Source organism: Lithobates pipiens, unplaced genomic scaffold (assembly GCF_037356315.1).
Source record: "Lithobates pipiens isolate NorthernLeopardFrog02 unplaced genomic scaffold, aLitPip1_a1.2 Scaffold_13, whole genome shotgun sequence".
In the NCBI taxonomy this organism is placed as follows: domain Eukaryota; kingdom Metazoa; phylum Chordata; class Amphibia; order Anura; family Ranidae; genus Lithobates; species Lithobates pipiens.
Genome location: NW_027507718.1, coordinates 194,089,277 through 194,115,318, shown reverse-complemented (window position 1 = coordinate 194,115,318; position 26,042 = coordinate 194,089,277). Strand labels below are relative to the sequence as shown.

General features: G+C 42.5%; 1 protein-coding gene across 5 annotated transcripts in view; it reads left to right on the top strand.

The window, feature by feature from the left end:
• Nucleotides 1–26,042, top strand: part of SEPTIN11 (septin 11) — a 174,262-nt gene that overhangs the window by 84,120 nt on the left and 64,100 nt on the right. For all 5 annotated transcript variants that reach the window (XM_077476075.1, XM_077476073.1, XM_077476076.1 and 2 more), the window contains exon 2: nucleotides 19,880–20,000. In XM_077476075.1, coding sequence (XP_077332201.1) covers nucleotides 19,880–20,000 — 121 coding nt within the window. The remainder of the gene's footprint in view (nucleotides 1–19,879; nucleotides 20,001–26,042) is intronic.

The window sequence follows — 26,042 nt, the reverse complement described above, 5'->3', positions numbered from 1 at the left end:
AGATAGTCTTTTTTTTAAATTTAGCAGCTGCAGCTCTGTACCTTAATCTCCATGCTGGGTACTCCACTGTAGGGGGAGGCAGAGAGCACAGCACACACTGCTAGACATCTCTCCTTTGCTTTCACTTTCACAGTAAACAGCGTGACCAAGCTCCTGCACAGCCAATTTACACATCGGCTGAGGAGCCATATGCAGCCACAGCTGGGGAGAGGGGGACTTGGCGAGACCCCACAGGCTGCCTGCAGCATGGGTGAGGAGGGAGGGAGGGGAGGAGGAGAGGAAAAAGGGCGCTCCAGAATGACACATCCCCGTGATGGGCAGCACCAGGGACGGGGCCGAGCCCAGCAGACCCTGCCCTATTTTCGGCACCAGTATCAGCAAAAATTCTCTTTCGGCTTTTTGCCGAAAGGGTCATTTTCGGCTGATATGTTTCGGCGGCCGAAATTTCCGTGCATCCCTACTTTTGTTGTTTGGTTCACTTGCAAATGTTATTTAATTTAAGATTTGTACACTGATTCTGATTGATACACCTAGATAGGCATTCACAGTGCTAAGTACAATATTGGTATTTATTATATGCGATTTGCCAGTTCACAGGTATAACTATTTTATTTTGTGGTTTTATAGGCAGGCTGGTACTTATTCATTGGTAGGGTTTAAATGAATGCAGCTTCTGTTTGTTATTGACAAAATGTCATATTTTATATGGTGTGATAAATGTATCACAATATTTTGCACATACCTTTGAACTTAGCTTAGAAATTAGGAGGCGCGGGATCTATTTTCTGTTTTTATAAAAAAAAACTGCAGAGAGCAGAGCTCGCACAACTGCGGGAGCTAACATTGGGAGAAGATTGGAGAAAGAAGACACCGAAGGGCATCAGAAGAGCCAGCAGAAGAAGACAGGGGACGAACACATCCCCAGAGGAGGGAGAAGACATCACCGGAGGAGGGAGAAAAAACAGAGAAGGGAGAAAACCGGAGGGAGAAGAGATTTAGCAATTCATTTTTTACATAGGGCCATGCAGGTTTGGACAGCTTTTTTCCCTTAATAAATCCAATGATCAATTAAAAACTGCATTTTGGATTTACTAATTTGTTTCATGATCTGAATCATCAAGTGTGACAAATATGCAACAAAAAAAAAAAAAATCAGCCAGGGGCAAATACTTTTTCACAGCACTGTATAAACACATTCAGTAGAAATCTTATATAAATGTACCGTATTTATTGGCGTATAACACGCACGCCAAGTTTAGGAGGGAATTTTAAGGAAAAAAACTTCTAGGAGGGAAGTTTAAGGGAAAAAACTTACATTTAAATGTCCATCAATGCAGCCTTATCAGTGTCCATCTGCAGCCTTGTCCAGTGTCATTGCAGCTTTGTTATTTAAATTTGGCTCCAATCTCCGCTGATTGTGAGAGGAGCCGAACGCTGCCGACATACACAAATCTGAGCATACTCGGCTAGGCACGGCTCCTCCCGCTGTCCCTCCCAGGCCCACCCTATGATGGACATAACACAGGTCCAATGGAGGGACTGTGAGCGGAGCCGGTGACCGCCGAGATACACATAGCCGAGTGTACTCTGCATATGCTCGGCTCCTCTCTTCTCTGCTCACATTCACGCCCAGTCCCTGTGTTATGTCCATCATAGGGCGGGACTGGGCATGACTGTGAGCGGAGCAGAGCCTAGCCGAGTACACTCAGCTATGTGTATCTCGGCGGCGCTCGCTCCTCCGCTTACAATCGTCGGGGGTCGGCGTATAACACTCTCGACTTTCCCCTGATTTTAAGGGGGAAAAAGTGTGTGTTATACGCCGATAAATACGGTAATTGTTTTTTTTTTTTTTTAATAATCTGAAGCTTTCATTTAAATAATACCTGGGAATCCTGCCATAAAGTTCCTCTGGAACCATATTTTGATAATGTTTTTATTTCTTAACATAAATACAAAAAATAAACCATCATATGTACTATCATATCATATGTACCATTTCTATATGGACAGACACAGAGCAGCTCCGGATTGCACTCACGAAACCTTGTAATCGCTTATAGTGCTGTTCAAGGTGCTCTGTTGTATTAATTATTGCTGTAATCGAAAGGAATTTGACTCAATTAGAAATTAATCTTTGTGTATTAACATGTCTGGCAACACTGCATACTCCTCCTTTATGATTTGAATCCCAGTTTGTGATCTTTTATGTAAAAGATAATTCTGTCCATGCGTTCGATGAAAGAGGACATTTTTGAATGTTATTGTTGCACTCCAGAGAAGCATTTTATTCTAAGATTTCCACACTGGGGTAATCTCATTCTGTATTTTATGATAACCTTCAATTAATGTAGAAGAGATATGGGTGCTGACAGCCAAAATATAATACTGGGAAAACGTTAGTCTGTAGCAGATGGTCATTACTTGTGGTGTAAAATTATAGCTAAAATTTTAGACATTTGTCTGTAATACATTTCGATTACGTCAGATAACTTTGAAAAGTCCAAGCAAAAAAATCTCCAGAGATCGAACTTTTAAGTGCCAGATTGTCTGATGGGATTATATAGAATAAAATTGTTTGCATTTCTGTACTGTATTATTTCGTTCTGTGCTGCTTTTATTCTGGTTATTACATATGCAGCATGTTTAATCATATAATAAAACAAATAACATATACTTGTATTGTGATGTATTTTGGTCAAATGTACTTGTCATATAATGGTCATTCTTTGATATGGTCTAAACTGCGTGGCATGTTCACCAATGCCAGGAGCCTGGCGGACAAGATGGGTGAACTAGAGATACTGTTGTATGAGGGGGATTTGGATTTTGTGGGAATTTTAGAGACCTGGTTCAACAGCTCTTATGATTGGCTGGCAAACATTCACAAGGATAGAGAGGGTAAAAAAGGGGTAGGGGTATTCCTATATATCAAGAATTATGTACAAGTGAATGTGAGAGATGACATCACTAAGGGAACTAGGGAGGAGGTGTAATCCTTATGGGTAGAGCAGGATGACGCTAAGGGCCGGTTCACACTGCAGGCGATGCGAGGCGACACCGACTTGCCTCGCCGCGACCTGCCGCGACCTCAGCGGCAACTTGCAGATGACTTCTGTATAGAAGTCAATGCAAGTCGCCCAGAAGTAGTACAGGAACCTTTTTTCTGAGTCGGAGCGACTCGAGTCGCTCCTCTCAGAACGGTTCCATTGTACAGAACGGGGGCGACTTGCCAGAGCGAGGCGAGTCGTGTCGCCTCGCATCGCCCGCAGTGTGAACCGGCTCTAAGGGGAAAATAATACTGGTAGTATGCTATAGGCCCCCTAACCTGAGGGAGGAAAGGGGAACAGATCTCCTATCACAATTTGGATTAGCAGCAAGGATGGGAAGTGTTATCATAATGGGGGATTTTAACTATCCAGACATAGACCGGGCAGAGGGAATCACACATTCATCTAAGGCTCCACAGTTCCTAAACATCTTGCAGGACAATTTTATGGGTCAGCTGGTAGACGCATCAACTAGAAATAAAGCGTTACTGGATCTACTGAGTACCAAAAATACAGATCTGATCACGGATGTGGAAATATGGGGCAGTTTAGGTAACAGCGATCACAAGTCAATTGGCTTCAGTATAAATCACACAAATAGGAAACATAAGGGGAATACAAAGACACTGAATGTCAAAAGAACCAACCTCCCTAAACTACGAGCCTTGCTAGAAGCCATGAATTGGGATAAAATCTTAGGAACAAAGAACACGGAGGAGAGATGGGTTTGCTTTAAGAGCATATTAAATAAGGGCATTAGCCAATGCACCCCATTAGGTAATAAATTTAAAAGAGCGAATAAAAGTCCTGGATGGCTTAACTCCAATTGAAAAATGCATATAAAAGCAAAGGAGAAGGCCTTCAAAAAATACAAGGTTGAGGGATCATCATCAGCATTCAGACTTTATAAAGACTGCAACAAGAAATGTAAGGATGCAATAAGGACGGCTAAGATGGAACATAAAAGACACATAGCGGAGAGCATAAAAAATCCCAAGAAATTCTTTAAAGCGGTAGTAAACCCACTGACATGTTTTTTGTTTTTTTTCTACACCTGTAAGGCAAAAGGCATAATGCACCGCATACTAGCTTATTATGAAATACTCACCTTAGAATAAGGCGTCGGTATCTCACCTGCCGAGGTAGCTGACATGTTGCCTCGGCGTGTCTTCTGGGTATCGTGGCTCCAGCAATATGAGTGGCTGAAGCCACGATGTCGTCACTCCCGCGCATGCGCGTGGGAGACTTCTTTCCGGCAAGGTCTGTTGTCTGCCAGGCTTTCAGCCAAGAATCCCCTGTGTGCATGCGCTGCTGCAGTCAGCGGCTCATTGCAGGGGGAATATATTCTAAACCGTACAGGTTTAGGAGATATTTTTTTTAGCTACAGGTAAGCCTTATTCTATATATACAACCACTTTAAGTATGTAACAGTAAAAAAGGGAGAACAGACCATATTGGCCCCATAAAGAATGAGGAAGGACATCTGGTTACAAAGGATGGGGAGATGGCGAAGGTATTGAATTTATTCTTCTCCTCAGTCTTCACGAGCGAATCGGGCGGCTTCAGTAACCAAAACTGCAGTGTTTATCCTCATGACACATCACAGATAGCACCTCCATGGTTAACAGAGGACAGAATTAAAATTAGACTTGGGAAACTTAAAGGGATTGTAAAGTGAATTATAATTTTTATTAAATAACAAACATGTTATACTTACCTCCACTGTGCATCTCGTTCTGCACAGAGTGGCCCCGAACCTGTTCTTCTGGGGTCCCTCGGCGGCTGTCTCGGCTTCCTCCCGCATGTGCTTCTCACGTTCATGCGAGCTCCCTTGCATGGTGAGAAGCATCTGCGGGCACGCTCCCGTGATACAGCCGGTCGCTATAGCCCCCCGGCGCGCTGCGTCATCGGATGTGATTGACAGCAGCGTGAGCCAATGGCTGCGCTGCTTTCCATCTAGCCAATCAGCGGCCAGGCTAAACGGTGGAAAGGACGTCGGGGGACGAGCGCGGGACTTTCGAGGGGTGAGGTAAGTAAAACTGGGGGGCTGGGGGTGCAGGCACTGTCAGATGTTTTTTTCACCTTAATGCATAGAATGCATTAAGGTGAAAAAACATTTACCTTTACAACCCCTTTAACACTAATAAATCACCGGGACCAGGTGGCTTGCACCTCAGTCAAGTAATTGCCAGACCATTTTTACTGACAGTCTACTGATGGAATGATGCCAGCTGATTGCAGAAAAGCCAATGTAGCACCAACATTTAAAAAGGGCCCAAAATACATCCCTGGGAATTACAGACCAGTTAGCCCAGTGTTTCTCAAATCCAGTCCTCAGGCCCCCCAACAGGTCATGTTTTCAGGATTTCCCTCAGATGAAACGGCTGTGGTAATTGCTAAGGCAGTGAAACTGATCAAATCACCTGTGAAAAATAATGTAAAACCTGAAAACATGACCTGTTGGGGGGGCCTGAGGACTGGATTTGAGAAACACTGAGTTAGCCTAACATTAATAGTATGTAAACTCTTGGAGGGAATAAGGGACTATATACAAGATTTTTAGTAATGAGAACAGTATCATTAGCAGTAATCAGCATGGATTCATGAAGAATCGTTCTTACCAAACCAATCTATTAACTTAAGTTGCCAGCTAGATAAGGAAGGCCCGTAGACGTGGTGTATCTGGATTTTGCAAAAGCATTTGACACAGTTCCCCATAAACGTTTACTGTACAAAATAAGGTCCATTAGCATAGACCATAGGGTGAGTACATGGATTAAAAACTGGCTACAAGGGCGAGTTTAGAGGGTGGTGATAAATGGGGAGTACTTGGAATGGTCAGGGGTGGGTAGTGGGGTCCCCCAGGGTTCTGTGCTGGGACCAATCCTATTTAATTTGTTCATAAATGACCTGGAGGATGGGGTAAACAGTTCAATCTCTGTATTTACGGAAACTAAGCAGGGTAATAACTAGAGGTCGACCGATATGGGTTTTTCTCTGGCCGATGCCGATGCCGATATTTAGAAATCATGGTGGCCGATAGCCGATATATAATGCCGATTTTTTTGGGCCGATATGTTAGGCCGATTTTATTTTATTTTATTTATTTATTTTTAATCCCCCTTGATCTAACACACCTTTCCCACTGGGGCGTTTTTTAAGGTGCTTTTGGGCTAAAAATAGCACCTGTAAAGTGCCTGTAAAATGGCTCCCCTGCAGTCTGTGTGAAAGACAGAGTGCTTTCACACTGAGGCGATGCGCTGGCAGGATCTTAAAAAAAAAGTCCTCCAAGCAGCACGTTTGGAGTGGTGTATACCGCTCCTCCACCACTCCTGCCCATTGATATGAATGGGCACCACTGCCGAAGCGGTGCTTCATGGGCGCATTTAACCTCTTCCTTGGCCGCTAGCTGGGTTATATGTGCCCCACTAGCAGCCAAATAGCACCGCTAAAATGATGGTAAAGCGCCGCTAAAACTTGCGTTTTACCATCAACGCCTGCCCGCTCCAGTGTGAAAGCAGCCTTCATTAGTGATACAGAAAATTTCTTACACTTAAACATTTATTAAACAAAACAAACCTCCAATCAGTTTACTTGTATGTATGATCTAGATTAAAAAAAAAAAAAAAAACCTATATATTAAATAAAAACGGGTAGTCAAAACTTTTGGACAAAAAAAAAAAAAATGGACTAACTTTACTGTTTTTATTTTATTTTTATTTTTTAAATGGTGTATTTTTTTCCCAAAAAAATGCATTTGAAAGACCTCTGTGCAAATGCCGTGTGACATAAAATATTGCAACAACCGCTATTTTATTCCCTAGGATCTCTGCTAAAAAAAAATATATATAATTTTTGGGGGTCTAAGTGATTTTCTGGCAGAAAATACAGGATTTTTACTTGTAGGCAACAAGTGTAAGAAAAGTATTTAAATGGTTAAACTGAGAACGTCTACACAGAGATGACTTCATTCATTCAGTGTAAACATTGTAACATTTAGTTCTTTTCTTGGCAGTCTGCCCAGAGAGGAGGAAAGTGTTGCTATGACAACTCAGCAACTCACACTGACTTCTTACAGAAGTCATTTCAAAGTCCCGCTGTAGAATCGGCTTTTTATCAGCAGAATCGGCCGATGCCGATTATTTAAAAAACGGCAAATATCGGCCGATATATCGGCCGGCCGATATATCGGTCGACCTCTAGTAATAACTTCTCCGCAGGATGTGGAAACTTTGCAAAAAGATTTGAACAAATTAATGGGGTGGGCAACTACATGGCAAATGAGGTTCAATGTAGAAAAATGTAAAATCATGCATCTGGGTGGCAAAAATATGAATGCAATCTACTCACTGGGGGAATCTAAGATGGAAAAGGACCTGGGGGTCCTAGTAGATGATGGGCTCAACAATGGCATTCAATGCCAAGCTGCTGCTAACAAAGCAAACAGAATATTGAGCTGCTGAGAGGCTGAGAAGGCTGTTCCCACCTCCTCCACAGTTCAGCTATCCAATGAGCTAGCAGGGGGTAGAGCAGAGATCTGTGACTGACAGCTACTCTCTGCTCAGGGAGCTGTCAGAAGCGAGCAATTGGCGATGTTTGATTGCTTGGTTTTCAGTGCTACATCCACCTAGGTAAGAATTAATGGATTACAAATTCTGCACTAATCATAAACATAGACACTACATAGGCAAATGTTTGAGGACACCTGCCCATCACACTTGTAAAAGTTTTTGGACATCCAAAACCATGGGCATTAATATAGACCCCTCCCAGCCTTGCAGCCATATCAACCTCCACTGATCTGGAAAAAAAATTCAAGTATGTCTGAACAGGGGGACAGTTCTATCTATTGCCACAAGTTTGGAAGTGCGGGTTTAAAATGTCTTTTAATTTTTTTAGCATTACCAGTTAACTTCTGCTTGAAACACCTGGACTTGGTAATCTGGAGGATAATGTTCAAACTTTTGGCCATATAGTGTAGAATAATATAGGAGCACATATTGGTAATGCTATGTGATTCATTAACCTGGCAAAACTTCTTAGAGCTGATTTTATGCCAATGCTTTACCTCTCTGGTTTGGACCACAGGTGAACTGAATGGCTTTTGTTGTACATTTGCCTTAAGTCAACCTACCTTTCACTACCTCTACAAGGTAGCAACAAAGTGCCCTTAATTTTTAGATCACTTTTATAAATTGGAGGATATAATATGTGTGGCGTTTCCTTTCACAACAGGAGCGCCATTTGAGTAAGCAATACTTAGATTTGGCTCATCTTCAGGAGGATTATTTCATGCAACCTTTTGCCAGGAAATTAAATTAATTTGCCATGTCAGGAATACTTCTTGTTTTAACAACCTTTGTGCATGCATCTTTATGTATGCGAGTCTTTAGCCACATTCCTAATTGGTTTGATTAAATTGGCTGACCAGCACTGTTTAACAATAGAAAATATTCCTTAAGTTGATTTGCTTCTCTTTTCGCCAAGATTTTTGCTAAAAATATGTTTCTCAGCTTGGCTGCCCTGAAAGTGGAAAAATACAGGATTTTGTGTTGGTTGAGATAACCAAAACAAAATGACTGGGAAAGATTGTGTAGATGAGACCAAATTATGTGTTTTACATGCAGATTTTGTTAGCTGACTTTTATGTTGCCCATTCTAGACTCTGGTGTTCACAAGCACCGTTATCTTGTTAGGTGGGGTGTGGATTGATGGCCATTTTGGGGAAATATGCAGGGAGTACAGCCCTAAAAGAAAAAAAAAATGTCCCTCTTTTCCCACATACATGACTACCAGAGTCGGGGGGAGGGTGGAACGGAAGGGACGGATGCCCTGTGTTGTGCAATTTACTGAAGGAAAGGGGGTGCAGCGCAGGCAAAGTGCTTCTAAAATCTGTGTGTGAGACTAACACATCGGGCGGGCCACTGGCTGGCGTTCTGTCGAAGTGCCCCCCATTGAATAGTGCCCGGTATGTACTGCGCATGCGCCATACGGGACAGCACAACAGCTGATTTGCTGATCAGCTGGGCTGACGTAACCAGGGCGCATGCGCACATCTTAAGAGGCATCTCTCGATGGATGGGAGATACCATTTCACAGCCACAACTTAAACCTATACAAACAGCAGGGGAGACCATAGTTCTCAGATTATACATCGCTGCTGCTGGAGGGCGTCTAGTGGTTGTGCTGAAGAGCTGGTTTTGTGTGTGTTGCAACCCGCCCTTTCACACAGGCAAAACCGTCTGTTCTACACATCATCTCCTAGAGCTGCACAATTAATCGTTAAAAAATCGTGATCTCAGTTCAACCCCTCTGACAATCTCTATTGCAGAGTTTGCCGATTCTTTCATATAACAAGTGGAGAGACTTATCTGCTCACTCAGCTGTCAAAAGAAAACATCTGGGCAGTCTATCAAGTCTGCCAAGTTTTTAACCACTTGACCACTGGGCACTTAACCACTTCAGCTCCGGACCAATAAACACCTTAAGGACCAGAGGTCTTTTTGCAATTTCGCACTGCGCTGCTTTAACTGGTAATTGCGCGGTCATGCAATATTGCACCCAAACGAAATTTGCGTCCTTTTCTTCCCACAAATAGAGCTTTCTTTTGATGGTATTTGATTGCCTCTGCGATTTTTTTTTTTTGCGATATAAATGGAAAAAGAGCGAAAATTTCGAAAAAAAAAGATATTTTCTTGTTTTTGTTATAAGAAAAATCGAATAAACTAAATTTTAGTCATACATTGAGGGCAAAATTTATTCAGCCACATGTCTTTAGTAAAAAAAATGTCAATAAGCGTATATTTTTTGGTTTGCGCAAAAGTTATAGCGTCTACAAACTAGAGTACATTTTCTGGAATTTACACAGCTTTTAATTTATGACTGCCGATCTCATTTCTTGAGGTGCTAAAATGGCAGGGCAGTAAAAATCCCCCCCAAATGACCCCATTTTGGAAAGTAGACACCCCAAGGAAATTGCTGATGGGTATGTTGAGCCCATTGAATATTTATTTTTTTTGTCCTAAGGGATTGAATAATGACAAAAAAAAAAACCCCAAAATATATTCTGCTACTTCTCCCGAGTATGGGGATACCACATGTGTGGGACTTTTTGGGAGTCTAGTCGCGCACGGCACCCCGAAAACCAATCACCACCTTCAGGATTTCTAAGGGTGCAAATTTTTGATTTAACTCCTCACTACCTATCACAGTTTCGAAGGCCATAAAATGCCAAAATAGCACAAAACCCCCCCAAATGACCCCATTTTGGAAAGTAGACACCCCAAGCTATTTACTGAGAGGCATGTTGAGTCCATGGAATATTTTATATTTTGCCAAAAGTTGCGGGAATATTACAAACTTTTTTTTTTTGCACAAAGTTGTCACTAAATGATATATTGCTCACACATGCTATGGGCAGAAGTCAAATTACACCCCAAAATAAATTCTGCTGCTTCTCCCGAGTACGGGGATACCACATGTGGGGGACTTTTTGGGAGCCTAGCCACGTACGGGACCCCGAAAACCAAGCACTGCCTTCCGGATTTAAATATAAAATGCTACCAAAAAACCTGTTAGCGATGGCAGGGATCAGGCCTGACTCTGCGATCGCTGCAGTTATGTGTTTAGTGTTTTGTAAGTGACAGTGATCGATCGATACTGCACTTGGGTGGGCTGGGCAGAGGGGCAAAACGCAGGTGATAGCAGGTATCTGGGCTGATCCCGCTAACAATGCGTTTTTTTGGAACCCTAAACTGCTGGGGACGCTAGTATAGATCTGATCAGATCAGATATTGATCTGTTCAGATTCTATAGCACTACGGGAGGTGTATGCTTTGCGTGTGGGTGTTAGCGGTACTGGCACTAACCTAGCGCTGCCTGGGGCGACGCAGACCCTGACCCTAAAACCTAATTGATATCACCCGCCGGGTGATCAGGGGGTTAAACCTTTATTGGGTAATAAATGGTGGGTGCCCTGATGCTATAAAAAACAAACTAACCAGAGTCACCCGTAACACTTATACGGTGATCAGTGGTGAAAGGGTTAACTAGGGGCAATCAGGGGGTTCAAATTTTTATTAGGTAGTATATGGGGGTCCCTGGCACTATATAAAAACCTGACGGGGAACCTAAATAACTAACTGGCTAACCAGCGTCACCAGTGACACTTATACTGTGATCGCTGGTGAAAGGGTTAACTAGCAGCAATCAGGGGGTTAAAACCATTATTGGGTAGTATATCGGGGTACCTAGCGCTATAAAAACCTGGCGGTGAACCTAAAAAAATAACTAGCTACCTAGCGACACTAGCGACACTGATGCAGCGATCAGAAAAATTATCGCTTAGTGACACTGGCAAAAGGGGGTGAAAGGGTTAACTAGCGGCAATCAGGGGGTTAAAACCATTATTGGGTAGTATATCGAGGTACCTAGCGCTATAAAAACCTGGCGGTGAACCTAAAAAAATAACTAGCTACCTAGCGACTGTAGCGACACTAATGCAGCGATCAGAAAAACGATCGCTTAGTGACACTGGCAAAAGGGGGGAAAGGGTTAACTAGCGGAAATCAGGGGGTTAAAACCATTATTGGGTAGTATATCGGGGTACCCAGCGATATAAAAACCTGGCGGTGAACCTAAAAAAATAACTAGCTACCTAGCGACACTAGCGACACTGATGCAGCGATCAGAAAAATGATCGCTTAGTGACACTGGCAAAAGGGGGTGAAAGGGTTAACTAGCGGCAATCAGGGGGTTAAAACCATTATTGGGTAGTATATCGGGGTACCTAGCGCTATAAAAACCTGGCGGTGAACCTAAAAAAATAACTAGCTACCTAGCGACTGTAGCGACACTAATGCAGCGATCAGAAAAACGATCGCTTAGTGACACTGGCAAAAGGGGGTGAAAGGGTTAACTAGCGGCAATCAGGGGGTTAAAACCATTATTGGGTAGTATATCGGGGTACCCAGCGATATAAAAACCTGGCGGTGAACCTAAAAAAATAACTAGCTACCTAGCGACACTGATGCAGCGATCAGAAAAATTATCGCTTAGTGACACTGGCAAAAGGGGGTGAAAGGGTTAACTAGCGGCAATCAGGGGGTTAAAACCATTATTGGGTAGTATATCGGGGTACCTAGCGCTATAAAAACCTGGCGGTGAACCTAAAAAAATAACTAGCTACCTAGCGACTGTAGCGACACTAATGCAGCGATCAGAAAAACGATCGCTTAGTGACACTGGCAAAAGGGGGTGAAAGGGTTAACTAGCGGCAATCAGGGGGTTAAAACCATTATTGGGTAGTATATCGGGGTACCTAGCGATATAAAAACCTGGCGGTGAACCTAAAAAAATAACTAGCTACCTAGCGACACATGCAGCGATCAGAAAAATGATCGCTTAGTGACACTGGCAAAAGGGGGTGAAAGGGTTAACTCTAGGGGCAATCAGGGGGTTAAATCTTTATTGGGGGGTGATAGGGGGCTACCCTGGACCTAACACTAACTGTCCTGACAGTTTTTACTGTCACAACTGACACTGAATGCATTGATCAGTAAAGAAATGATCAATGCAATCAGTGACACTGTGACTGGGGGGGAGGGGGGGCGGGGGGCGATTGGGGGGGGTTTGTGTGCCTGTGTGTACCTACATGTCAGTGTAGTGTTGGTGCACACTTACTATTAGTCTTCTCCTCATAGTCCGGTCAAAAAGACCGCCCCGAGGAGAATGACATCACTTCCTCCTTCCTGTGTAAACAATACACAGTGGGAGGAAGCGTCTCATTGGCCAGGAGCGATCCAGAGGGGGTGGCCGAAAACCAACGGCCATCCCCTCATCACGGAGCGCTCCTGGAGCGAACCGGACCGTCGTATCCAACGGGAGGGGGTCCGATCGGACCCCCCACCCGCTGGAAGGCAGGCACATACATCTACGTGATTGTGCCTGCCTGTGCCATTGTGTTGACGTACATTGGCAATACGGCGGTCCTGAAGTGGTTAAACACCCTTAATAACCAGACCAATTTTCAGCTTTCGGTGCTCTCACATTTTGAATGACAATTACATGCAACACTGGACCTATATGAAATTTTTGTCCTTTTTTTTCACACAAATGGAGCTTTCTTTTGGTGGTATTTAATCACCGCTGGGTTTTTTATTTTTTGTGCTATAAAAGAAAAAATACCGAAAATTCTGTAAAAAAATGAATTTTTCTTTGTTTCTGTTATAAAATTTAGCAGATTAGTAATTTTTTCTTCATAAATTTTGGCCAAAATTTATACTACTACATATCTTTGGTAAAAATAAGTACAAATTGGTGGATATTATTTGGTCTTTGTGAAAGTTATAGAGTCCACAAGCTATGGCGCCAATATCTGAAAATTGATCACACCTGAAGTACTGACGGCCTATTTCAATTCTTGAGACCCTAACATGCCAGAAAAGTACAAATACCCCCCAAATGACCCCTTTTTGGAAAGAAGACATTCCAAGGTATTTAGTAAGAGGCATGATGAGTTTTTTGAAGTTGTCATTTTTTCCCACAATTCTTTGCAAAATCAAGATTTTTTTTACTTTTTTTTTTTTTTCTCACAAAATTGTCATATTATCAGTTTATTTCTCACACAGCATATGCATACCACAAATTACACCCCAAACACATTCTGCTATTACTCCCGAGTACGGCGATACCACATGTGTGAGACTTTTACACAGTGCGGCCACATACAGAGGCCCAACATGCAAGGAGCACCATCAGGCGTTCTGGAGCACCCAGGACAATTCTGACATTTCTCTCCTACATGTAAAAATCATCATTTATTTGCTAGAAAATTACATAGAATCCCAAAACATTATATATGTTTTTTTAGCAAACACCCTGGAGAATACAATGGTGGTCGCTGCAACTTTTTATCTCGCACGGTATTTGCGCAGCAATTTTTCGAATGCTTTTTTTTGGAAAAAAAACAGTTTTGTGCTTAAAAAAAAAAAAAAAACACAGTAAAGTTAGCCCAATTTTTGCATAATGTGAAAGATGAAGTTACACTGAGTAAATCGATACCTAACATGTCACTCTTCAAAATTGCACAGGCTCGTAGAATGGCGCCAAACGTCGCTATTTAAAAATCCCCATAGGCGACAATTACATTTTTTTTTTACTGGTTATATGTTTTGAGTTACAGAGGAGGTCTAGGGCTAGAATTATTGCTCTCGCTCTAACGTTCGCAGCGATACCTCACATGTGTGGTTTGAGCACCGTTTTCATATGTGGGCGGGACTTTCGTATGCGTTCGCTTCTGCATGCGAGCACATGGGGACAGGGGCGCTTTAAAAAAATAAAATAAATGTATTGTTCATTTTACTTTATTTATTTTAGTTTGACATTTTTTTCCCCAAAAATTTATTTTTTGATCACTTTTATTCCTATTACAAGGAATGTAAACATCCCTTGTAATAGGAATATGGCATGACAGGTCCTCTTTACAGTGAGATATGGGGTCAATAAGACCCTGCATCTCACCTCTAAGCTGGGAAGCCTGGAAAAAAAAAAGATTCTGGATTTGATCGTATTGGCGAGTCGGTAGAAGCACTGGAGGGCAGCGGAAGGGGGGGGGGGGTGTCTATGGCTGGGTATTGCAGGGTATCACCGACTATGGCTGGGTATGGCTGGGTATCTCAGAGTATGGCGTTGCAGAGTATTGCGTTGCAGAGCATTGCAGGATATTGGAGGGTGTTGCAGAGCATTGCAGTGTTGCACGGTATTGGCGGGTGTTGCAGAGTGTTGCAGGGTATTGGTGGGTGTTGCAGAGCATTGCAGAGTGTTGCAGGGTATTGGCGGGTGTTGCAGAGCATTGCAGAGTGTTGCAGGGTATTGGTGGGTGTTGCAGAGTGTTGCAGAGCATTGCAGAGTGTTGCAGAGTGTTGCAGGGTATTGCAGAGTGTTGCAGGGTATTGCAGAGTGTTGCAGGGTATTGCAGGGTATTGCAGAGTGTTGCAGGGTATTGCAGAGTATTGCAGGGTATTGCAGAGTATTTCAGAGTGTTGCATGGTATTTCAGAGTGTTGCATGGTATTTCAGAGTGTTGCATGGTATTGCAGAGTGTTGCATGGTATTGCAGAGTAATGCAGAGTAATGGCAGGGTATTGCAGAGTAATGCAGAGTATTTGCAGGGAATTGAGGGGTTAATTTTCGGTGAGCAGCGATGTGGGCACTGCAGATGCAGCCCACATCGCTGCTGACACCGATCTCTTCCCCCTCCGCTGTTCTGATCGGTACAGAGAGGGGGAGGGAGGAACCGGCGTCATAACATGACGCCGGTTTGTTTACAAGTGATCACTCCGTCATTTGACGAAGCGATCACGTGGTAAACGGCCGCTATGAGCGGCCGTTTACCGTGATCCGTGATGACCCGGCGGTCACGGATGCTCTCGAGTGCGCGCCCCAGGGGGGCGCGCGAGGGCGGAATTCTGGGAGGACGTCATATGACGGCCTCCCAGAGATAAGAAACCGCCCTGTAGCCGTCATTTGGCTATAGGGCGGTTGTTAAGTGGTTAAACAATGTGTAAATGCAGAAAGTTTAACCACTTAAAGTCTTAATCTTTTTCTAACACTTGTTTCATAAGTTAAAATCAATGTTTTTTACTAGAAAATTACTTGGAACCCCTAAACATTATATATATTTTAGCAGAGACCCTAGGGAATAAAATGTCAACTGCTGCAATATTTTATGTCACACTGTATTTGCCCAGCGGTCTTTCAAACGCAATTTTTCGGGAAAAAATACACTTCAATGAAAAAAACGAAACAGTAAAGTTAGCCCATTTTTTTTGTTTTAATGTGAAAGATGATGTTACGCCACGAGAATCGTGATCTATCTTCTAAGCAAAAAAATTGTGATTCTCATTTTAGCCAGAATCGTGCAGCTCTAGTTTCTCCCATTGAGAGATGCCTCCTTGGATGTGCGTTTGCGCCCTGATCACGTCATTCCAGCTGATTGGCAAATCAGCTGAAGTGTAGCTCCGTCCTGCACATCTGTGGGCACTATTCGATGGGAGGCTTTTCTTGACGGAACACCGGCAATAGTTGTAACCATGTGGCGAGTGCACTCCTGTACCCGGCACAACATTAGCATAGCCCAGCCCTTCACTTCTGTCAGTGGAGATACTCTGCCTGACAGGTGCTTCATAGTCCTGGCCCGGCGTGACGTCACTGAGAGGCTGGCTGGAGGAGAGGAGCATAGTGTGCTGCTGCTTGAGCTGTGACCTAGAGGAGCCGAAGAGGATCCAAGCACTTGTAATCCCACAAGTAAGCAGACTGCCATCTCCATATGGAGTTAACTCTTTGGATTTGGATGGGGGGGGGTGTTAATGACCAATGGTATTTGTAATATGCAGCATGAAGGAGTTAATGTACTGTCACTGATGCATTAGTGACCAGTGGCAGTTAATTAACCTCTTTGTGGTGATTTAGTGGCACCAGTGTTAATGTTAACACCGACACTGGTGCCATAATGTAGCACAAGGGGGTTAATTAACTATCACTGGTCACTAATGCATCAGTGACCAGTGGCAATACATTAACCCCCTCATCCTGCATATTACAAATACCATTGGTATTAACCACTTAATGTCCCAGACTCTGTGCATCATTTGCCCTCTCCATTTCCCCCATTCCAGGTTCTGATCATGTGTGTCTTGCCTCTCTCCTCTCCCAAAACGCTGCCTCATCTACACCCTCAGCGCTGTCCAGGTCTCTCACTGTTTAAGCGCTGGCTGTATGGGGACTCTCTGCAGGATGAGTGTGCTCCCCTGCTAAAACTCCACTCAATCCCCACCTTGCAGTTCAGGCAGCCCCAACAGCAGCAGTGAGAGCAGGAGGAGAGAGAGCTGGAACAAAGAACGGCCAGCTGGATGTGCAGCAAAATATAGGGAACCGTGGCAGAAGCTATGGAAGCCCTGATAGTATGTCCTGGCTTTCCGCGATCCTTCCTCCTGGATCATCAGAGATCTATAGTGGTAGAACAGGCAGCAGCGCTGCTCTCCTCCAGGTGAAGCCACCACGGCTTCTGGCTCAGGTAGTGGGAGAACAGGCAGAATGTTGCGCTCAGTCTGCGCCCAATCACCTGTTCAGTAAAAACTTGGAATCTGCAATCAAGTTTATTGTGCTACAAGCTTATTTTAGGGGTGCAAGGCAGGAAGTAAAGTTGTGGAACCGACATGCAGGGAGGTACATTAGAAGAACATAAGCATGGGGGAGCTACAGTGGTGGAATCGTCGTGTAGAGGGAGCTACAGCAGTAGAGCTGGGGGGTGCAGTGCAGAACAGGTGAGCAGGATAGGTGGGGGGTACAGGGGAAACAGGCATTCAGGGTGGTACAGTGGGGAACTGGTGTGCAGGGGGACACAGTGCAGAATACGACTTTGATGCAGCAATTGGGGTGACCTGAAATGTGAAGTTGCAGGAATTAGGGTGATCTGAGGCCTGAAGATACAGACATTGGGGTTGATGTGTGGAGGTGCAGGAGTTGAGATGAACTGAGGTCTAAATATAAACATATTTTGTGTGTGCACCACTTAACGTAACTAATGAATACAACTTTTAAAAACGCTATGACTACTGTGTGCTGACAATAGGAAGGGGGAAGAGGTTTTTGTTTTATATTGTAGGAGAGATCCGGCCACAGGCAACAGCCGAGGGGCCTTGCACTGAATCAACCACAGGCTTTTATTAGAATCCAGAAGACTTAAGACTGCTTAGGCAGCCACCTTAGGGCGCCAGGTTGGGGGGGGGGGTGGTTAAATGCACCTTCATCTGAGTAGTCAAAAATCCTTGCACCAGTCCTGCTGACCATACACAATGAAACTCGAACTTGCTGCCACTTTTCTCACAAGATTGGCTGCTGACACTTTACTAAAGAGCATATTCAATGAAAATATCATTGTTTTTTTGTCTCAAAAAAAAGGAATTACCTATTAGTTACCAAAATTTCCCAATCTGCTAGATATTACTCTCAAAGGCAAGCTCATACTACCTGATTGATTTGCGTGTGAAAATCACAAAGTTTGCGTGCCTTCTGATTTGAATAGTAGTAAGACTGTTGGAATTTTCATGTGATATATCTCAGAGCTGGGGAATCTGTTGTTAGATGCATACTGCTGATAGTGGAACAAAAACTGAATTGCATGACTGCACTAAAGCTATGAAGCAACGTTTTGCTGGTTAGCTGGGGGATGCGAGGCTTCTGGAGGTCAGTTTTATTGCAGTACTCTATACATTTTAAGCATTTACATTTATATTAATTTTAGCATTTGGATAAACTAAACATTGTCTCTCAACTATTTTATCTGATAATTTTTCACCCAGATCTAGGTGGTATTAAGCATGTGCTTTTGTATTCTAGGATTGAACAGTTAACATGCTTGTGTGGCTACTTTGAGCTATAATCGAAGATCACCTTTCCTTTATGAATATGCTAACTGCCAGATATTTCTGCACATAAACTCTGAAGCCTCGTACACACGGTACGAAAATCAGAGGGGGATTGTCGTTTGACAGGCTGTTGTCCGAAGTTCTTACCATTAGTACGCTGCTTTCATAAATTGTTCTCCAATTTTCGGCCAACAAATGTTGGATGACAGGCTAGTAAATTCTTGTCAAACGACAGCTTCCACGTCAGATTTTCGGATGGTCAGTACACAAATCCGCCACACAAAAGTACAAACACGCATGCCCGGAATCAATGCTCTCCAAACACGAAATTAGCAGAAGGGGCCCAAAGGGTGGCGCTCAAGAGCAAAAATTCCTTGTAAGTCACTACGTTCGTGTTTGTGGCACGACAATTTGTGTAACGTTGGTATGCAAGACAAGATCCTGGCACACGCCCTTTTGACAAAAATCAGTTGCTCTGTTGTACAACAATCGTACCGTTGGTATGAGGCTTAAGATTAGGCTGCCAGATTTTTAGCAGATTTGGCTTTGGTCAGATATCATGAGATCTGAAGATTCAAGCATTTGCTGATGTTCCAGGACCCATAGCAAAGAGCAATGCCTATGCTCTTGCCTCATAGAAGTTGGACGAGCTGCCATAATGGTAGACCTGTGGTGTCCAACACCTCTCAAGACACAAGCAGTGGTTGTATGCTACTTCCTACCAAATCAGGTGGAGCTGTTGCACAAGTAGATTTTCCACCTGAATAACTGACAGAATTGTGTAGAGGTTATTGAATGTTTGCTTCAATACATACATTACTCTGTACATGCAATAGTTCCTTTCAGCTTCTGCTGGGTTTACGTTCCACATGTGTATAGTCCAAGAATATTTAAAGGTTGGTTGTAAGAAGGTTTCCAGCTTGCTGCAGCCTCTAAAATGGCCATGTCAAGAAGTGCCGTTTATTTGCAGTGATGCGCTAATTTTAACTTGTAGCAGTGACAAATTACTAACGAACCCTAGCCATTAAATGGCTAGCGGAAAATCACTGCTAGTCACTGGCAGTGATTAATCATTGATACAAAATCACCTGACTTGCATTGGTTGCAGGTGTCTCCTGTTGAACGTTATCATGACAATGTATTGTCACCTGCTACATTTTTTTGTCCGGTATGCATTTTCAAAATGTTTATTTGCTAAATCTAAAAGGAATAGAAACACACATTAAAAAAACTAGAATATTAAAAGCTAAATGTAACTCACATGCATACAATGGGGAATTAAATAATTTCAGTATTGTATCCACTGCAAAAATTAAATTGTTCAATCACTTTTGCAATGTAAATTTAATAGCAACATTTTTTTCACAGGTTTGTTAACTATGTTTCTCTTTTTTTTTTTTTATAGTCACCGAATGATGACCTCAGAGCTTTGTCTTTATCTGGGCACGTTGGGTTTGATAGTCTTCCTGACCAGCTTGTCAACAAATCAACCTCACAGGGATTCTGCTTTAACATATTATGTGTTGGTGAGTGAACTGATTTTCATGTATTTGATTTTACAAGGTCTGTCTACAATAAATTCATGTTCCGTTACAATTACAAAATTGCAAAGATATGCATTGTGTAAACACCTTATTTTATTGTAAGAGCCCTTTTACAAATATGCACATTTTGGTTTTCTGCATGTGCTTGTGCATTTTGAAAGCGCATTATTTGTACAATTACTGTATACACACACTTTTTATTGGGCAGAAGCATTTAGAGTAGGAATTGTATGGTGAAGGCAAGTTGCACACAATCAAAACTGCATAATACATGTGCTTTTGTGCATTTTCTATTCATTCCAATAAGCCCATTAAAAACATGTAAATGTACAAAAATGCTATATTCCCTATATTAAAAAAAACTGCAGCACATCTATGTTAAAACACCACATAGTAGTGATTGGGCCCCTGTCCCCAGGCCATTCATGTTAACAAAAATCTTCCCATAAAAATATATGTGAATTTTAACTTGCATTTTATGCATGCTTTTTAGCTGTAAAAGCTTCCCTTATGTAAATATCCAAAATGTTTGAGGGTCTATTCTGTTCCCCATACCCATCTTCCAGTGGGTCAGAAACCTGTACTTCCATTTGAGAAAAAAAACATAATTGGAGGCCAACTTCTTCCTTATTCTCTGCTGGCCCACTGATAAGGTCTGCAACTTATGCATCATAAGAGATTTAATGTAAGTGCACAAAAAACTTTGATTTTATATGTGACTGAATGTTTATAGACTTGCATATAGAGCTGCATGCACCTGGGCTTTCCACATTTGGGGAGGAAAGAGTCTGCTTTGTTCTTACCCTGACAGGGCTTATGCTCTTTAAACCTAAAGCCGCGTACACACGGGCGGACTGTATGGCCAACTTAGTCCGTCAGACAATCCGACGGACAGTCCGTCCTACTTTCGAATGAACGGACTTGACCACACACGATGAACAAACAGTCCGTCGAAAGCTTGCGCGATGACGTGTACAGCACGTACGTCGGGACTAGAAATAGGACGTCCAATACACAGCAATGCAACCTTCCGCCGTGTAAATCCTTTCTGAGCATGCGCCATACTTAGTCTGTCCAACTAGCCTACTCACGAGCGGATTGTCCGCTGAAACCAAAGTCTGACGGACAATATTACGGAAATTCCGAAATACTTAGTCCGCCAGACTGCACGCTGAAAAAGTCCGCTGAAGCCCACACACGAGCGGACTGTCCGCTGAAATGTGTTTCGGCGGACTAAGTTGGGCAGACAGTCCGCCCGTGTGTACGCGGCTTAAGGTGTACAGACCATTTTTTACACTTTTACTTTTTATTTTTCATTTACAGATTTCAGATTTTATAAGACTCCTCCATATCATACAATTTCTGAAAGCATGGGACAAGTATAGCAAAAAAGATGGTGCTACTGATTTTTTTTTTTTTATTTTTTTTATTTTAGGTCCAAATGTTTTAAAAAATTTATTTTTATTAAAAACCCAAATTAAAATCAATTATTAGCGCTCACAAATACAACATAAGTCACAAAATTCCCACAAAATTAACATTTTCTAGCTCTTTAGGCTGCATTCACACCTGAGCGTAGCGTTTTCAAGCAGAAAATTTTTGCGGCGATTTTGTGCAGGGCAAAAGTTCACCAATGTTAAAAGAAAAAAAAACGCCCAAATCTGCTCAATTCGAGCGACTAAAAAGGGTCCGGAACTTGTTTGAGCTTCAGGCGTTTGGCTTCAGGCGACATGGAGTGGAGATGTGAACCATCTCCATTGAGAATAATAGATTTTTTCCCCTCTAGCGTTTTGTAGCTTCAGGCTTCAAGCGACAAAATGCTCAGGTGTGAATGGGGTCTTAAGCTAAAAAAATCCCTATATATTTGTAAATATAATAGTTGCAAAAAAGTGAAAATCAGTGCACAAAACTGTAAATCGGCAACTTACTCTAAATATCTGGAGGTTAAAATTTTTCACTTACAGCTTTTATTGTTTGTAAAAGACCCCCAAAACATACATTCTCTGAAAACATAGGCACAGTAGAAAAAGAAGATGGTACTACTGATTTTGGTAGGTCCTGTTATAGTTGCACAAATGTTTATCAAAAATTATTTTCAATAAAAATACACTAAAATCATTAGTGCCCACAGACACAATTCCTACTAAATCATAAAGCTAAAGCTATATTGAGTTATCAAATAACAAACATTTGTAAATTTTAAATTGTGTCTTTTTGCAAAAAGCTGAGGGAAATAAGTAGTGGTCCAGGCATGTCTTCAGGAATAGGATGATGAAATTTCAGTCGGCATCCTTTAGAACCAGGGAAAAGCTGATTGTTAAGGAGCCAGCACCTGCCAGAGTCCCAGTTTTGACAGGCACCCAGATCCCAATTCCTCCCCTGGCGCTGCGGCGCTGGACGGAAGTTCACCTCTCCACCTCCCTCCCTGCAATCTTGTGGGACACGTCACAGGTCCCAGAAGATTGCCAGGCCATTCACAACACGTAGTGTGGCTCGTGCATGCACAGTGCTTGCCCGGCTGTGAAGCCACACCCAGGCACCAGAGTTACAATGCCGGTGCCACAGAGAGGAGCGAGGCTTTGTGCGCCCGCATCACTGGACCATGGGAGAGATGAGTGTCTGTTAAAAGTCAGCAGCTACTGACTTTTGAAAGGGTTGAACTCTGCTTTAACAACCATGACTCTATTGTCAGCAGAATCCCCTTTTGACTGCAGAATGTAAATAAAAGAGTTGGCATTAGTAAATGGGCATTCAGTTTGGGTATGGATTTTGGGGGGAATCCTCACACCAAAAAAAAAAAAAAAATGGTGTAAGAGTCCCCCCAAGATCAATACCAAACCCTTATCTGAGCATGCAGCCCAGCAGGCCTTCTGAGCCATACCAAGCAACATGCCCCCATTGTGTGGGGGGGGGGGGGGTTGGGGTGATTTATTGGAATCTTATTGAAATTTGATTCCCCACTGCCCCCTCTCCCCCATGCGAATGCGTAGGGGCTACCCCTACACATTCACCACAGTAAATATAAACTCTGAGCCAGTTGTAGACTTGTCCTTTCTTTAAAAAAAATTAAAAATCTGTGTGTGGGGAATCCCACTGACAGCAGATAAGTCCTGGTAAGGATGTAGTGGGTGCTGGCTCCGTAACCAGCTATTCATTGACTGTTGAGGATGCGGATGGGTGCTTGCCCCCTAACAGTCAAGCTAGTCACTGCTATTAAGGACACCAGCGTTAAAATCCCACAAGTCTTTGCAACGAAAATACTGCATCACTTACATAAACAGCACATGTGATATTTTAGTAGCATTTTTTTTAGTGAATTGCAAAAAAAAAAAAAAAAAATTGTATGAAATATTTTACTGCTGATCTTTAAGCGGAAGATGACATTTCCTGAGTGAGCCCCGTATGCCTTATTTCGGTGGCAGCAAAAAGGTTCAAGGAGACTATCAACAAGAGCCCCTATACTTCTGTCATGTCAGGCATAATTGAAATAGCTTTCTATGTTGAGTCAATACTGGTCATAAAGCGATAACATCCTGCACTTGGAGCAAACACATTTTCAATTACAGGTGCTCTATAGGCTTCTTTGCAAAGCACTCAGTTCACCCTTTGTTTTCTTAAATCATTTTAACTACTCTGAGAGTGCTCAACAGAAATGGTCCATAGGCATCAGGACAAAAAATCTCAAGTGCTTAATCCTGCTTGCCAAAAAAAAGAGAACCTAACAAAAAAAAAAATGTTAACAACAAATCATAATGAATCACTAACACGTTTGCACATAAATGTGAGGTCACACAACCATGCCAAGGTATATCTGCAAAATGTGATCCCACTTTGTGATAACAGCCAGGTTGTGGAATAAAAATATAAAGACTTTGCTTTTTGTTGAATGTGCATAACAGAATTTAGTTTGATTCTCTTTGGTGGCTAGCGGGATCGAGTGCTGGAGAATTTTTATGTTGTGAATTCAGCCCATTGTGTCAAACTCTCCAGCACTCCACTGCCTACTGTCATGTCCTACATTTCCCATAGGGATAAAGGGCATTTCTTGGAAAAACCTATGGAAAATGTAGGTAGGTTGCATAAAAAAATGTACTGCCATAAATATAGAAACATAGTTGTGCATTTGTCTTCATATATCCTTGCATTTCATATATTGCTCCTTTTTATTCATCAGGCCTGATGTAGAGAAGTGTTCTTTATACACTTCACATTCATATTTTTAAAAACTCTCTGATAAGAACTATTTCTGGAAGATGTGTTGTGTTTCATTAGCCTGTAGTGGAATTGTTTGTAATTTTTTTTTATAATATGCAAACTGCATCATGTTGACAGAAAAGTCATGTGACTTTATTAACATGAAAGATGTGGAATAAAGAAATTGCTCTAGATTAAATGAGCTAATGGAAGCCTTGTATGCTTAAGCCCCATACACACTATTAGAATTTCTGAAGATTTTTGTCTTCAGATTGACTAAAACCATATACTATGAGGTCAAAACTTAAGAGTTTCAATATGTATGCAATCAGGCACGCCCTTGCACTACATGGTTTTGGTAAATCTGAAGAAAATCTAAGTGCCCAGCTAGTTCTAGTTCACACCATGCATTTTTCTGCACCGGAAACTGACTGCATGGTGTGAGCTAGAGCCATTGGAATACATGGAAAACACTGTGCATGCATTTTTAGTGTAGAAAAAAAGCACACGGAACTGCATCTGGTGTGAACTGGCCCTTAGACAGCTTCCACACCAAGCCATCCATAGTGTCGACGGTAAAACGCCGCTATTTTTAGCGGCATCTTACCGTCGGATTTGCAGTGCATTTCAGGCGGTAGCGGGGCGCTTTTATCCCCCGCTAGCGGCCGAGAAAGGGTTAAAACCACATGCAATATGCCGCAATAGCGGCGTTTTGCCTGCGCCATTGCAGCGCTGCCCCGCTGATTTCAATGGGGAGCAGCAGTGGAGGAGTGGTAAACACACCGCTCCAAAGAAGCTGCTGGCAGGACTTTTCCTGACGTCTTGCCAGCGCACCGCTCCAGTGTGAAAGCCCTCGGGAATGCTGGAATGCTTGTGTTGCTTGTGAATGCTTGTGTTGCTTGAGGCCACTAGCTGATCATACAAGTAGCTATTAAAGTGGAGGGCCACCCTAAAAAAAAGACATTAATATTCTTAAAAAATATATCTAAAAAAAATTCTTCAATTCTTCCTCCTTGGCGAGCAGCCCCGTTGTCTTCTGGGACATGTGTGTGTCCCCGGAAACAACGGGGTCATGCAATGCCCATTTAAGTAGCCTGCGTAGTTTAACGTGTACATGATAATGGGTGCCCATTCTTTATGAACTAGTTTTCTTGATCTATCTATCCAGTACCAGTGCCAAACTAGCTTATGACAAAGAACACAAAAAAAGTGTCGGCGATGACCATGTACTTGAACCAATTCTACATTTTGTAGCTGAATACTGAATCCTGATAAGCAGGTAACAGTTGAGTGGTAGAACTGCATACTACCAAGGCCAGATATTTGCTTATTAATAAAAAAAAAAAAAAGCTGATATTCTAAGCCTGGTTAGGAACATTAAAACAGAAAAATATTATGTGTAAAATTGATCTTCAGGGATGTTGCTTTGGGTGCCAAAATTTGTGTTAACAGCCTCAAGTGATGGAATCCAGCCCTGGCTATCCCTTTAGCAACCAGATTGTTTTTATTTTTAGTGCAGCTTACGGTCTGTGCCTGGCCTGTAGATGCAATATTTTCTGGTTCCAGTTTGTAGCACAGATACCATATTTAACGATGGGCATGTTTATGATGTTTAAAATCCCAGTTGCCGCTGAGGTTGATGATTCATTTACAAGCTTATACTGTGTGGCCATGAATGGTAAGCCTTCCTTTTAAGTTTTCTATTGGGACAGTTTTATTGCTTGCTAATTTCTTAGATCTGTTGAAATCCAAAAACTAGGAGCTAGGAGAAAGCCTACTTCTAATATGTGCCTTGTGATGTTTTAGCCCTGGATCTTTGATTACTGTAGT